The sequence below is a fragment of the Chiloscyllium plagiosum genome, unplaced genomic scaffold (genome assembly GCF_037043375.1).
Source record: "Chiloscyllium plagiosum isolate Xiang-an unplaced genomic scaffold, Cpla_swu_hap1 HiC_scaffold_9, whole genome shotgun sequence".
NCBI lineage: Eukaryota > Metazoa > Chordata > Chondrichthyes > Orectolobiformes > Hemiscylliidae > Chiloscyllium > Chiloscyllium plagiosum.
Genome location: NW_028270147.1, coordinates 36711819 through 36727582, shown reverse-complemented (window position 1 = coordinate 36727582; position 15764 = coordinate 36711819). Strand labels below are relative to the sequence as shown.

Below are 15764 nucleotides of genomic sequence, written 5' to 3'. Positions count from 1 at the left end.
TTCCACCTTTAAAACCTATCTTTATGACCAAGGTTTTCAGGACATTTCTGATATTTATGTGACTCCATGCTATGATTTGTTTCATACTAACCCTGGGAGGCACCTGGAAACACAATAAGGCTACTGATGCCAGTTTCTTTCCTCCCAAAAAGGGAAAATAAGTTACAATTACATCACACCGTGTATACTTCAATCAGCTGATCAGGATGTGCCATTAACAGTGGTGTCTCTGCAGTTAGTCCTGTTATCCTGTCACAAGGTGTAATAAGTGGGGAACATAAGATACAAACATTTATTGATTCCTGTAGCCCTGCATTCTAGGAGGGGCAGTAATAAACACCAAAATTAGACATGTAGTGGACAACGAAGAAGGTTACCTCAGAATAAAACATGATCTTGATCAGGTGGGCCAATGGGCCGAGAAGTGGCAAATGGAGTTTAATTTAGATAAATGTGAGGTGCTGTATTTTGGAAAGGCAAATCAGGACAGGACTTATACACTTAATGGTAAGGTCTTGTGGAATGTTGCTGATCAAAGAACTTGGAGTGCAGGTTCATAGTTCCTTGAAAGTGTAATCTCAGGTAGATAGAGTAGGGAAGAAGGTGGTTAGTATGCTTTCCTTTATTGGTTAGTACATTGAGTATAGGAGTTGGGAGGTCATATTATGGCTGTACAGGACATTGCTTAGGTCACTTTTGGAAATATTGTGTGCAATGCTGGTCTCCCTCCTATAGGAAGGATGTTGTGAAATTTAAAAGGGTTCAGAAAAGATTTACAAGTGAGTTGTCAGGTTTGGAGGGTTTGAGCTATAGGGAGAGGCTGAATAGGCTGCAGCTGTTTTCCCTGGAGCATCGGAGGTTGATGGGTGACCTTTTAGAGGTATACAAAGTCATGAGGGATATGGATAGGGTAAATAGACAAGATCTTTTCCTGGAGTGGGTGTGTCCAGAACCAAAGGGCATAGATTTAAGGTGAGAGGAGAAAGATATAAAAGGGGACCTATTGAGCATGTTTTTTACGCAAAGGGTCATGTGTGTATGGAATGAGCTGCCAGAGAAAGTGGTGGAGGCTGGTACAAGTAAAACATTTAAAAGGCATCTAGATGGGTAAATGAATAGAAAGGGTTTAAGAGGGATATGGGCCAGGTGCTGACAAATAGGACTACATTAATTTAGGATATCTGGTCAGCATGAACAACTTCGATCGGAGAGTCTGTTTCTGTGCTGTACATCTCTATAACTCTGATAGAATCTTATTTTAATTATATCTGTCCTTTCGTTCCCATTTATTTTTCTATTTGTTAGATTCAAATGTTGAGTGTTAATAAATGGAGAGGCATGGGAATGCAACAAACTGCCAGAATCTTCTTGTACGGTGACAAAGCATGTAAATCTGGTAGCAAAGTGCTGTTCTCACTTTCGAGGTCTTCCAGACATTGATTAAGGAATGTGAGTTTTCACATTGTACTGCAAACTAATTAACATCTGTTAAAGCTTCAACCAACTCTTTATTGGGACTCACTCATTTATTGAAGTCACTGAAATGGGTCAATGTTAGTAGGAGGAGCTTCAACTTGCAAACTTCATTCATCAGAATCCCACTTTGGCATGACAGTTGTGAAGGTAGGACACACTGGAAGGCTAGTCATCACAATCAAAAGCGCTCCATAAGTGTGAGGAAGGCATCATCTCCGGGAAACATCATTCTGGTTGAAAATGTTTTCCAAATTAAAGACTCTATCATCAACTGTTAGTTGTAAATATAAGGTAGAGTCACCATAATCCCAAGGACCATAAGACTGCTCTCATTAGTGAGAGCTGACTGGTGGTCACCCACCTCAATGAACATTTGAGAAGAAGTGACCTTCATGGCAACCTCAGTTAGAACAGGAATTGAACCTGCATTGTTGGCGTCATTCTGCATTGCAAATCAACCGTCTAGCCAACTGAGCTCACTGACGCCCACTGTTACTAGCACCTAAATAATTATTTTGCAGCTTTCTAAACTTTATACCTGTTACTAGTACTGAGATATAAAGTTTAGAAAGCTTCAAAATAATAAATTTGATGTAGCACCTTTTATCATTCTATTTAGTAAATATTAAAAATGTTTTTAAAGCAACAAATTCATAATGAGACATTGCTTGGTGGTGTTATTAACCTGAAAGAACAAGAACGTAAATAAACACAAATGAAATAAACCCATTAAGAGAGCTTCAGTGATCTTGCCATTATGTCAATTCTCTATTAACTTGAAATGAGTAACTGTTTCAAGTTATTTCTACCATTCTTTTGCCAAGGTTTTTGCCTACTTCTGGCTGAGGAAAAGTTGTTTGATTACTCTCCAATACCCTGCCCTAAAAGCTATTTTTTTTCCATTTTAAAAACTTGACTATGAATTTTGTCAAGTAGTTTTATAATTTATGTTCTGCAAAGGAGATGAAGGTGGATGAATCATGGTCTCACAAATTAATGTTTGTGGGCAGAATTTCTGGAGCATTTCCCCTTAATGACATCCCCTTTGAAACACTCCTTCTTCAAGGATACAAGGAATAGAGGGGAATTCAACAAACATGAGTTGATTACAAATGGCACCAGAGCTGCAGACATTATCTGTCAGGCAGTGTTCCTCCAAGGACAATATCATATTGATAAAGTGAAGACCCCAGACTAATCAGAAAGGAGCTTTCAGACTCATCATTTGTAATGGGGTTGGGGACCTAGTAACATTAGTCTGTGAGTTAAAGGGACACAACATTTGGAAAAACTGAAGTGAGAAAAACAAGGGGCATTTATAGATCACATTTCACAACCTCAGGGTGTTCCAAAGTACCTTACATCCATCTAAAAGCTTTTGAAACTTGGTCACTGTTATAATGTAGGAATAATACTGAGAGACAGAGAAACTACTCACACTCACTCCTGAATACCTTTCAATAAATCACTTACAACATGGAATCACATAGTACTGAATCCTGTTTCATCCAATATTCACGGCTATGAACTTCTCTGTAGGGTCATTGGAGAGTGATTAGGAACAAGAACAAAGTTAATTAATTCAAAGTTCTGGGATAATTGCATCAGCTCCAGCTTGCATACTTATTTAGCAAAGCTAATAAAAATATTGTGTGGGGATATTTATTCTGTGGGGAATGAAATAAAGAAGTAGGAAGTTATACCTCAGTTACACAGCCATTGGTGAGACCACACCCACAGCATTTCATACAGTACGGTTCTCAAGGTAGGATGTAAATGTGGTGAAAAGAGTTCAGAGAAGATTTAGTAGAATAATACCTTTAAAGGGCAGATTATTTTATGAGGAAAGGTTGGATAGATTAGGCTTGTGGGGTTTAGAAAAGTGAGAGGTAACTTGATTAAAATATGCAAAATTCTCCAGTTTTAACAGGATGCAGTTGAAATTAGGCTTCCTCTTTTGGGAGAGTTGAAAACTAAAAGGCAACCCATTTCAGACAGAGTTTTTCTCCCCCCACAGATGGTGATACGTTTTATGAAAGTCTCTTTCTGAATGGTGGAAGCAGTGTTCTTGAATATTTTGAAAAACAGAGTTGGATTGATTCTTGATTAGCAAGGGGATGAAAGATTTTTGAGGTAGGCAATAATGTGGAGTTGAAGTTGCAATTGGATCAGGCATGATCTACTTGATGATAGGCAGAATATACTGAAGAGGCTGAATGGCCTGTTCTACTCCAAATTCATATTACTTACTAATTCACAAGCTTGAGGGTGCCTTTCCCCAGCCACTTAAACAAACTGCTCATGAAACTGAAATCACGGCACTGCAAAAAAATGTGAAATGATATTCAGTTCCCACTTCTGGTAGGGAAATAAAAAAAGTCTATGATACTTAACTGCACATCAGGTTCAGACATTGCACCTCATTGAGCAATAGCTTGGCAACATTCACCATTTAGAGTTAGGCACTAAAATAGATTCTCAGGAAGACAAAATAAGGAAGTCTGGGGAGAAACATTTAATAGTTCATCACTGGAGACAATACTTTGGGACAAAATTGATTGGCTATTAAAATGTATGGACTGGTGAATTAAACTCAGGATCGATTTGATAAAGGAAAACTTGGCTAAGTTGATTGAGTTACTTAGTAATGTTGATAAAGGTAGTGTAGTTGATATTGTGTAAATAGACTTTCATGTATCACTTAGCAAATTTAAAATAATTGGGATTAAGGACACTGACAGTATGAATATGAAAGTGGTAAGAGACAAAAAGCAGAGAATATTAATGAATTGTTGCTTTCAGACTGCAGGGAAATGCCTAGTCATGGTATATAAAGAACAAAACAACAGCATGGGAACAGACCATTCAGTCCTCCAAATCTGCATCACCATATTTTGTTCTTCCATGCTAAAACTGTCTTCACTTACAGGATCAGAATCCCTCTATTCTCTTCCTCTTTGTGTATTTGTCCAGGTGCTTCTTGAATGCTGCTATTGTGTCTGCTTCCAACACCTCCTCTGGCAATGTGTTCCAGGTACTCATCACCCCTTATGTGAAAAACTTGCCTTGCACATCTCTTTTAAACGCTCCCCCCTCTAATTTGAACATGCATCCCCTTTTTATTGATCCCTCCATCCTATGAAAATGCCTCATACTTTCCACTCTATCCATGTCATTCAGGGCACTGGTATTAGGATCACCAATGTTGATTTGACTTAATTTCAAAACATTCAGATGACAAAATTCAAAAATGTAGGAAACAAATATGGAGGATAGTAACAGCCTTCAAAGGGTCCCAGGTAATATGGTCATGCAAAATTGAACAGAAGTGCACAGATACACATTTCGGCAGGAAGGATAGAATAAGCTAATATAAACTAAATGACGCAATCTGAAAGAAGTACAGGAGAGAGATATGGGAGTAAGTACAGAAATCTAAAATGGCAGGATACATTCAGAGGTCTGTTAAAAAGCAACGTATATTTGGCTTTATTAATAAAGGTAAGGGTACAATAGCAAGACAGTTATGCTGAAATCTTTATAAAGCAGATTAGGCCTCAGCAGGAGCATAGCGTTCAATTCTAAGCATCATTCTTCGCAAATTTGTCAAAGCCCAAGAAGGTATAGAAGAAATTTATGAGAAGAGTCTTCTACAAGGTTGAAAGATGACTTATCCTTTTGTAAACAAACATTAATAAAACAAAAAATTAGTGGAATTGATTGACAGACAAATATCAGCCAGGTAGCAAGATAACTTTTTTATTTCTCTCATGCCCACTTGAGGGAGAAATAATGGTGCACCAGTTTAACATTTCATTACGAAGGCGGCCACTCGGATCACACAGTCCAGCCTCAGCATTGCACTGAAGTGTCAGCCAAGATGTACAGTCTCAGGAGTCTAGTTTAGAGGTGGGAGTGACATCAATGAGCCAATGCTGAGACCCAATATATGTTGGGTGGTGGGAATTTCTCAACCACCAAAAACCACTAACTTTCAAAATCTTAATCTCTAATAAAAGAGTACAGAAAGAAAGGCAGTTTGACTAGATTTAAATGTTGGCCCCCCAAAAAGAAGACATTCTGCATTTTTTTCCCCCAAGTTGTTGCTAAGTAATTTCCTCCAACATAAAACAAATCTCTAAATCTGCATTTAAGCACAACAGTTGGGGCAGGGCAAACATAGAATACTCAAAGAAATAAATACATGGTGTGATACAAGAAAAATATGCCAAGTTTGAAAATTAAAACTTTAAAAAAATTCAAATTTTAACATGCTAATTCATTGATTCCCTAGTGTGAAAACAGGCCATTCAGGCCATAGCCACCCTCCAAAGAGCATCCCACCCAAACACATCACTCTACCCTAACCCTGTAATTCCCTTGGCCAATCAGCCCAGACTGCACCTGTTTGGACAGTGGGAGGAAACTCATGTGGACTTAGCGAGAACGTGCAAACCCCATACAAGACTGCCACCCAAGGCTAGAGTCGAACCCGAGCGCTGTGAGGCAGTAGTGGTCACCACTGAGCAACCGTGCTGTCCTAATTCAGTAAGGAATGATAAATGCTACAATAAAGTGCATCTTTGACAAGCTTCGGATAACCCAAACTTCTTTACAGCCAATTAAGTACATTTGGAGTTTAATTACAGTTGAAAACAATAGCCAACTTGCGTAATGTGCTCCTAACTTGTTAAGAAATGACGAAAAAAACTTCTAAAGTTGATTGAGGGATGAATATTGATTAAGACAGCAGGGATAACTCCAAGGTTCTTCCATGCCACGAGATCTCTTTTATGAGAATGTTATAGGACAAGCAGAATCTCGATCATTCATCCGAAAACAAAAATAGTATCTCCGTCAAGGCAGCAGTCCATCCCGACTGTCGGGATTTTTTAAACTGACGACCATCCGACTTATAAGTCAGAGTGCGGACGGGCGTTCTGTGGCTGGAACATCACTTAAGCGTTAAACCTCGAGAGGTCACACATCAAGCAGAAAGCGAGCAGGCGCCAGGATTTCCCCTGCTCCCGACTTGTCACGCATCCCAGACGGGGGGAGGGGGTTGGAACCTAAGGCGCCCAGCCCGGCGGCGGCTCTTTGTGCGGCATGACCTCGGACCGCGTGACAGCCGGCTCCCTATTCAGACACACGTTCCTTATATGGCATGGAAGGGCCGCACACCAAAATTCCATGATTGTGACGAGTCCCGATTGACGGGGCGAGTGACCAATCGAACCGAGGAAGGGGCGGGGACAGTCCCCACGGACGTAACACAGGAGAAACGTGCCAGCCGTCATTCCGGTCTGATTGACGGCCACAACTGCCAATAGAGGGGCGGAAAGGCAGTTGGGCTAGTCAGCTGTGGCCAATGAGGACAAGGAGGGGGGCGGGGAGGTTTGGTTGCGCTGTGCGGAGTGTGGAGGTTTCGAATGCTGTGTTAATAAAAAGAAGCAACATTGTAGCGGTGCGGGCTGCTGGTGGATACTTTCCCTTCTCGATACTGTGGGCCAGCATGGCGGAGGAGAGAGCTCAGCTGACGGCAAAGCGTCTCTGTTCCCGGCCCTTCCCCGCTTCCAGATCGTCCCAGAAACCCGCACCGACTGGGAGAACGCACCAGCCGGAGTCTCTCCTGGATGCCAGCGCTAAAATGGTGGCGGAGAAGTGGCCCTTTCAGCAAGTGGAAGAACGTTTCTCCCGCATCCCCGAGCCCGTCCAGAGACGAATTGTTTACTGGTCTTTCCCCAGGAACGAGAGGGAGATCTGCATGTACTCATCCTTTAACTACTACTCTCCTGAGGAGACGGCAGCCGCCGCCGCGGCAGGAGGTGCAGCCGTGCCCGGGGACGATGAGAATCGCCTCCCGTTCAGGAGAGGTATTAAACTGCTGGAGAGCGGTTGCGTGGAAAATGTTCTTCAAGTAGGTGAGTGAGATTTCAAAAAAAAAGAAAAAAATTATACCATCACCACAAAAATGGATTCGGTCCAGTGACACTTCCGTTTGCATTGCCACTCCGGAGAATGTTTTTCAACTGTCTGCAAAACAAATCCTACTTTTACCTCTCAACATTTGAATAGTTTTTTTTTCCGTAGAAATTAGCTTTGCAGCTTTGGCTGAGTTGAGGAAAATTAAGACGAAACAGTCTGACGTTTGATGCCACAAAAGGATGTATTTATAGCCTTTGTCGATGTCGCTGTGTTTTTTTTTAAATCGTGGGAAGAGTGGCTTTGAAGGGAGGGGGTGTTGATTTAGGGTTAGAAGAGGGCGGAGAGATAAATAAAAGCGACGCTGTGGTCCCAGGGAAAGGTGTGTGCCATAATTTAGATAAAGTCATGGACATTTTTTTTCTTTGCTTGTTCAGATTACAGCTTGGAGAAGACGAACAAAAAATGTAGCTCGCTGTTTTCTCTCGCGTAAACGAAAACAAAACATAATCTGCAGTGATTTAAATTGTGTCGAACTGTCAAAAAGGATAACGCTGTAAATTGTCTGTCAGGAATGTTCTTGACTAGAGGGGGAAATGCCAATCCGGCATTTACGCCCATAAACAGGACAAGTTCAAATGGCGATAGTTATTAACATTTTGGCCGGGGAAGGCTGATAGTCACGACTTTACAGTGTATCAATTTTTTGGAGAGAGGTAACGCTTCGAGTTTTTTTTTCTGGAAATGACCACTAACCAGTAGAGCGAAACCAGGAATAAAAGGAAACGGAAGGGAGCATGGCAATTTTCATAAGGATCATTTCTTTCTCTATAATGATGCCAAGGAAAAGGTGGGTGGGGGTGCAAAGAGGAGAAGGGTGGTCAAATAACGTTGACCATTTGTTTCGAATTTGTCTCACAGTCAAGTTGATCTATTTTCATTTTATGATTACGGACCGATAATCTTGTCATTTTTAATGTTTTGTTGCGTTTCTCAGTAAAGTATTTACATTTTTCCAAAAGCGAATTTGGCCTTGGTTTTTTCATTTTTCTTCTGATTCTCATTGATGGTAGGGAACCGAGCAAATGGATAAATCCTGAGATGACACATACCCAAGGCATTCCACTTTTTTCTTACAGTTGCCTGGTTTGATTTAATAATTTCCCGTTTTTACGTGAGCTCTATCAGAAACGTAAATATTTTAAATGGCTAGACGACCTCGTTTGAGATAATACTTTTTATTTATAAGAACTTTACCTATGAGCTTCTCTGCAATTTTAACAATAAGTCGTTCCTTGCATTCCATGCTCTTGTATTGAAAACTGCCTTGGAAAACATCCGAGTGATGTTTGAACCTTCTGAGAGGTGAAACAACTTGACTGGAACTGCATAATTTCTGCAAGTTTGCACTTGTGCACTGCCCTAACTTTAAAAAAAATTAATATATTATGAATCAGACAGCAGGAACTAGATGAAGGAGGAGACAGAGATGTTTGCATTTGTTTTGTTTTTCGCTAAGAATCGTCATTTGTGTTTGGAATCTGAGTCTCATTGCTGCGGAGTCCGCCTGACACTTCGCCAATGGGCTCGGCTACTTTATTCGGCTCTTGCGCTTCCGTGAAGCAAGGTCGCTCGGTGGCGCTTATCACCTGAAGTTCCAGGTTGGACAGCTGTATGGAAGTACGTTGACAAATGAAAGGATGCATTATTTGAGTATTGCAAGGGTGCGTTTCACGCACTGCAAAGATTCGGGAGGAGAAAATTAAAGCTTTTTTTTTCCCCCGGTAGTTTAATTTGTGATCAGTTAGTGTAGAGGTCTCGTAATCGAATGGGCATTTGCGTGCGAGTGGCCAATTTTCCAATATAGCAAAGGAATCAGATTTGGAGGTGGGAGACAATTACTATTATACAGAAAGGTGTCTATATTTAAACAAGAAGTTTCAATTTAAAGAATATTTTGGCTTACAAACTCCTGCTCTAACCATTTCTTTTCTAAGGCTTTATTTAATTTGAAGTATGGCTATAAAGTAAATCATTACTGCTATTGCAATTGCAATACGAATTCCCAGATTTGTAATGCCAATAAGCAATAGTTCAATTCTTGTAGGTGACGATTCTATGGACTTATTTTCCTGGTAATATTCAAATTATAATATTCACATAATCTTTAATTTTAGGAAGGCTGCTCGCTCAAAACATATCCAAAAGGCTTTTTAAAAATGTTTGACAGCATTGCTTTTTTTTTGCTGAAGGAAGAGCATTTGTGTTTATTTTCCAGATACTATAAATGAATACTGAAAAAACATTTTTCTTCTTAGTTTGGTAAGAAACCTGTTTGCACATGCACCTGATTGTTTTGGCTACATAAATTATTTATAAATAGAAATCGATGAATAGTTAACTACATTAAGCTGTTTGCCCTTGAAATATTAAAAGCTAATATTTTGGCAAATGCCTTTACATTTTTTATTTACATTTTTCCTTGGGATATGCGCATTAAAAATTGGTTTTAGGAATAATCTTTTCCATCGTTTTCACTCCTTCCCCTTTGTTAGGAATATGAATCTGTTGCATTTGCATCACTGTTGAGAAACTGCTCGATCTTCAGTATCTCTCAAAGTGGCCATGTATTATCCTTGAATTTGCAAAGCATTTTACTGCAAGTGAGTGGAGGATATAGTTAGACCTCAGTGGTCACACACATCCAGTAGTGATCATTGAAAAGCGATGAGAAGGGGCACACCAGGTTGATTTTTCCCTTGCCTATCCTAGGGGTACAGGATCTGGTTGAAGTGCTGTTACTGGTGCCCTGGCTGAGTTCAGCTAACACTCTGAAAGCTGTAGATTGAATGTGGGAGGTTGATCTACATGACATAGCTGCATACTGAGTGAACTTGTTGAGCCATCGAAGGAATTTGTTTTGTGTAAACAAAATTTTAATTGGTAAATATTTCCATGCTAAGCATTTGGAAACTAAATTATGTTTTAGCTAGTGGTTTATGCTATTATAGAAGTTTTTTTTGATTAGTGGTTTAGCTTGTGCTAAGTTCTAGTCCAGAATCTGCATTCTGAATCAAAATATTACAGAATTTTTTCTGTGCAAGATGGGTTTGAGAAACTTCCTCCAGAGAGTAGCTTTTTATCTTCTATTACAATCATGATCACAGTTCAAATGTACTTCATTGACAGCCATCAGATTTCTCAGAGTACGTTAGCCAATGTGCTATTTATTTCTCTCGTTAGTTTTCAGAATAGTTCAATTGAACATTCTTCACAGTTAGAGAAAGTCATTCTTATTGTCTATGTTCCAATAGTTACAACTATGAAATGCAAATATTATACAAATTATTTAGTAAATTTGAGCATGCAGAAATGAGATTAATTTTGAATTGACCAAATTATGAATGATTTACAGTATTAAACAGTTAGAGATGTGAAATGCTCCAGTTTTGAAGCAATGCATTTCTACATAAGATTTAAATTTATTAGTTTCATTTGAAGATCATATATATGCATAAATTATTCTGTGCATTAACCAACATTCTTTGGTTCTATATATTTAAAACATTGAATTAATCTCAGATTTTAAATTTCAAGAAAATAATTTTGAAGCTCTTTGTAGAAGCCAAAACTTCAAAAGCTGAAGATATTTTCTGTTAGCAAAAGGTTTTAGTACTTCAAGAATCTCTTTCAGGTGTGTTGGTAGGGAAAATATACAATCTATAATAACATTAACCAAGCAGGTGTGAGAGGGAGAAGCGAAAGATAAAATTGTTGATGATAATCCATGAAGCTCAGTAAATTTGAAAAAGAGGGGAGCTGCAAGCCACCAGAATGAAGTCAATTTAACTTCAGGATTTTGACATTTTAGACTTGAATTGTTATTCTAATACAATATTATTCAGAGACATTTACAAATGTTTGGAATGAGTTCCTTTTTGTCACAGTCTGCAGTGAAGGTGTGTAATAAAACATTCCTGTATTGCTGGTAGCGTTGGGATGCTTTATTAATTTTGAACAAAGTAAGTCCTACAGATTTAAATTTCAGCCACATGCTCATGACTGCTTCTGTCTTCAGAGATTTTACAGTTGCTTAAAATAAACGTATTGATCTCAATTTTTGATATTTTTGGACTACATTGGATTACTGTATAAAGTAGACAATTTAGTTTGCTGTAACATATTTTGTATTGAAGTGCTGGAAAGGTCTTGCTTTACTTAAATTTCTCTGGATGACCTCTATAGCCATCTTTTATCATCTTACGGTAAACATCCGGTTTATCTATTGCAGTCCTCCATCTGGGAAGTGTAGTGATGACTTGAATTACTAGAATATGTACAAGATACATTTGGATGTGGTATCCTGAAGTTTCTGCTAGATTGCAGCTTTATTTATAGGAGTGCCTTGCCTGACATCGACTAAACCAGCACCCATTTGAGGAATGTTGAGGACAAATCGTGATTATGAACTATTTTCGTGCTGGTTTATTAAGCATATTGTGGAGGCTAGACCTATCCTCAAAATCGATGCCAGCCTCAAATGAAATAAATCACTGTGGCGAGTTTCTGCTCATTGTCCCTGTTTGTGGGTCTTTAAGAAGTTATTTAGATTAAATCTTTTTTAGATTCAAGGTCACTACTAGCCACCTTTATTGAAATATTAAAGGTGTTAATTTACTTGGAAACTAAATACTGTGCAAATAAACTATAAAACGATCATGGAATTAAGTCAATTTCAATTATTTAAAATTAGCTAGCACTCAGCTGGTGGACTCTGAATAAATCTGCTTGCTTTTCATGGCAACTACATTTTCAATTGTAAGAATAAAACTGCTGTTGAATGTATGTAAGAATTTTAAGATTCTGATTGCTGGATTTTGTCAGTTCAGAAAGACTTCATGTACCCAAAAATGAAATTCTGCTCCAGTGCTTTAGACAAGATTGAGTTGAGTGAATTCAGTTGTTTGAGACAAAAGTTTGGAAGTGCACTGTATGCCGGCTGTCCCTTGAAATTAGTAAACAAAATTTAAGTTAACATTTGTGTTTGGTCATCCCGTTGAATAGCTACCAAGCAAGTTTTGATTATATTGTGGTTAAAATTGGTGAACGATGTTTGCTATCTGTAGTTCAGTTGAGTTAACAATTATCCAAATGAAAATGTTGGACAGCCAAGACTAAGATGATGTAACGTAAACCTGTAGGAGAAACAATGCTATCTTGATCATGATTCATTGTATTGAATAGTATAGCCCTCGATAGAAAGATTCGTTTGCTGTGCCTGTGCTTTCACTTCCAGATAGGCATGCTTTCTGAGCATGACCAGTCTCAGCAAATCAGAGGATGTATTGATTGTGTAAGAGGGGCTGGAGAGAGGTGACTGCTTGATGTTTTGAGTGAAGAATTATGCAGTGAACTTAAAACAGTAGCAAATTGCCTAAAATAAAAGCTGCTTTGTTGTTTGCAATGAGGACTGTAGAAGAACAGAAATTAATTCAAAGTCTTTAATGTTTGGGCAATGCTGCATTACATTGTAATTGCATAAAAATGCAAAGTGTGGGGGAAGGAGAAAAACTAAAAACTGGGAAATTAAATCAAACTTGCAGCTGGAGGTAGGATTGAACAGTCAATGGGATGAGTTTGAGAGACATCATTCAAACTGAATCTCATTTAGATAAATAAAATGAGTAAAAGGATTCAGTCTGATTTGAAAAAACAAAACTAGCTTTTTGTTTAGGTACGGCTGCCTCACATCATTAGTGTTTGTGTAAAAATGTAAATTCATATCAAGAGCAAATATTTTTCACATGTGAAGAAATATCTTTTGTTCTAATTTCTCTAGAATGTAGGAAACATGTTTTGTCTCTTTTTGAAGGATTTGAAGCATTTGCTTTGATATTGAAAAGGCTTAATATTGGAATAAGATGCTTCCTAATTTAACCTTTTTTTTTACAATTTAATTAAAACAACATCAATTATAGCGCTTTCTAAACAAAATGTCTTGGTGATTGCCATTGTTCATTTGAGCCTAGTGAATATCAGCAAGACAATTGGAGAATTACAACTAAGTTCATGTCTGCGTAGACATACATTCCCAGCAGGGGTCACTGGTTAGTCATGCGGATTAGGAAACCTGGCTGCTATTTCCAATACATCTTCCATACCCAGGCACACCGAGGACAGTTGTTGGACCCAATCACAACCCAGCTAAAAGCTAATCCACCACAGACCACTGATCGAATTTGGCATGTTTTATTGTCTGTATGACTCAGCATCACAATAGGCAGTCCATTTAGCCAATGGCCTATTGGGAGTACCAAAATGGTAACATTATTTTTAAAGAAGCAGTATAAAACTGCTAACAATAGTTTATCCGGTTTAAGATAGTAAGAGCATATAAGGTTAACAATTCTGTTACATAGACTGCGTTGTTTTAACGTAGAATTGGTTACTTAGGTTGCACATCGTTCTAAATGCACTTTGAAAACGGGGCTCATTTAGATTTCATGTGAACAACTGACTCTGTTCAATATTGCATCAACATAATATTTGTCGTAAGAGAACAATAGATACTGGCAGTTATGACCAGAACTAAAGTATGCAGATATTTTGATTGTGTTTACCTTGAGTATAGGAGACTGGTGGGTGGTCTGATTGAGTTGGCTAGAAGATTTTGTTAGAAGACTGGTGGCAAGAAAATTGGGAACAAGGGGACAGCATCATCTTAAAACTATTTAGTTATGCTGAAAAACATAATCAGGAAATACTTGTTCACACAAAGGAGAGTAAAAAATTGGTACACTTTGTCCACAAAGAGGTTAATGGAATGTTGAGTTTTGAAGAGCGAGAGATTTTTCTTGGATTTGGGGAATTGAGCATTATGAAGCAAAGGCAGAAAAATGGAAATGCCATGCAAATCAAATTGAATACAGGAGGAGACCTGAGGGGCTGAGTGCACAACTCCTATATCAGTGATTTAAAAACATTAATAAATCAAGGATACTGATAATAAAATTCTAATGGTTTGTCATTGTTATCTGAATACTTTTGAAAGGAAGACAGTCTATTTATTAAAATTGTTTTGGTGGTTTCAGATATAAAAGCATACTTCAAAATTTGGTTTACTTGGTCTTGATGCTTAGTAATGTTTGTGCTGCAGGATTAATAACTCATGTTGTCAGTATATGGAGAAATAATTTGCTATTTGTCATGGGGAATTGGAACATTGGCCAGTACTCTGCGTCTTTTTAACCTTTAGTATGGAAATAAAGTACTTTTTTCATACCGGTGCCATCATTTTATTTAGGTTAAAGGGATAAACATGCACATAATAATTAATGTACTTATTACATTAATTGATTTTTAACAGAGTGGTAGCTCTATCCTACTGACTTTCACTCAAAACATGACTTTTGCTGAAGCCTGTTGCCATGATTGAGTCTTGACATTTTAAAACAGTGAATAATTCCATGTGTGTGAAGGTATTTGTTTTTCAATGGTAATACAGTGTCTGGGGACAGAACACTGGGGAACCAGGCCTGTGGTGTCTGGCATCCTCAATCTCCAAAGTGATGATGTCAATACTCATTTAAAACAGAAAACCTACACAAGATTTTAAAGTGGGCGTTAGCCGTGATACCTCACATTCCATATGCAAATGAAAAAAATACAACTTTAAAAATGTCATTGTGCTAGGTTTTTCGTAGAATACATGCAGTAATTAGATTAAAGAGAAACAAATCTTCCTATATGTCATTTGTACTTAAGTTGCAAAAAACTGTTGAGAGTAATGATTAAGGCTCAACGCCATGACTTTCCTCAACCTATAGGATTAGTTTAAAAGCAGGAGTAAACTGGATGAAACTTTAAAATATTGAAATCTGGATATCGTACTCTTGTTGTGATGTACGCACTTTGATCTCCTGATATGCACTTTTTCATTCTGTCTGCATTGTTGTGCAGCATTAATGTGACGTGCTTCATCTGCCTCTGTCATGTGGACAAAGTTCTCAGAGAGGAGAGTGTGGTTAACAGTGCTCGTTCAATGCTATACCACTGATAGTAGTCAAAGTTGTTTGAGTTAATTCAGCTGTTTGTCCAGACTAATGTTTTGGCACAAAAGTAATTTGTTTGTTAACAATTTTACTCTTGTTTCTACCTGAATTTGGCTGGCGTAAGGGAATATTGAATGAGTTTGCACATTCTCCCCGTGTCTGAGTGGGTTTCCTCGGTGCTCCGGTTTCCTCCCACAGTCCAAAATTGTGCAGGTTAGGTGAATTGGCCATGCTAAATTGCCCGTCTTGTTAGGTGAAGGGGTAAATGTAGGGGAATGGGTCTGGGTGGGTTACTCTTTGGAGGGTCGGTGTGGA

The 15764-nt window shown here is 38.4% G+C and overlaps 1 protein-coding gene across 5 annotated transcripts in view; it reads left to right on the top strand.

The window, feature by feature from the left end:
* The first annotated feature begins 6018 nt into the window (after positions 1-6018).
* Positions 6019-15764, top strand: part of zswim5 (zinc finger, SWIM-type containing 5) — a 269540-nt gene continuing 259794 nt past the window's right edge. For 2 of the 5 annotated variants that reach the window (XM_087990545.1, XM_087990543.1), the window contains exon 1: positions 6019-7397. In XM_087990545.1, coding sequence (XP_087846671.1) covers positions 6845-7397 — 553 coding nt within the window. In that variant the 5' untranslated portion in view covers positions 6019-6844. The remainder of the gene's footprint in view (positions 7398-15764) is intronic. The other 3 variants (XM_087990547.1, XM_087990546.1, XM_087990544.1) reach the window with 2 other exon arrangements.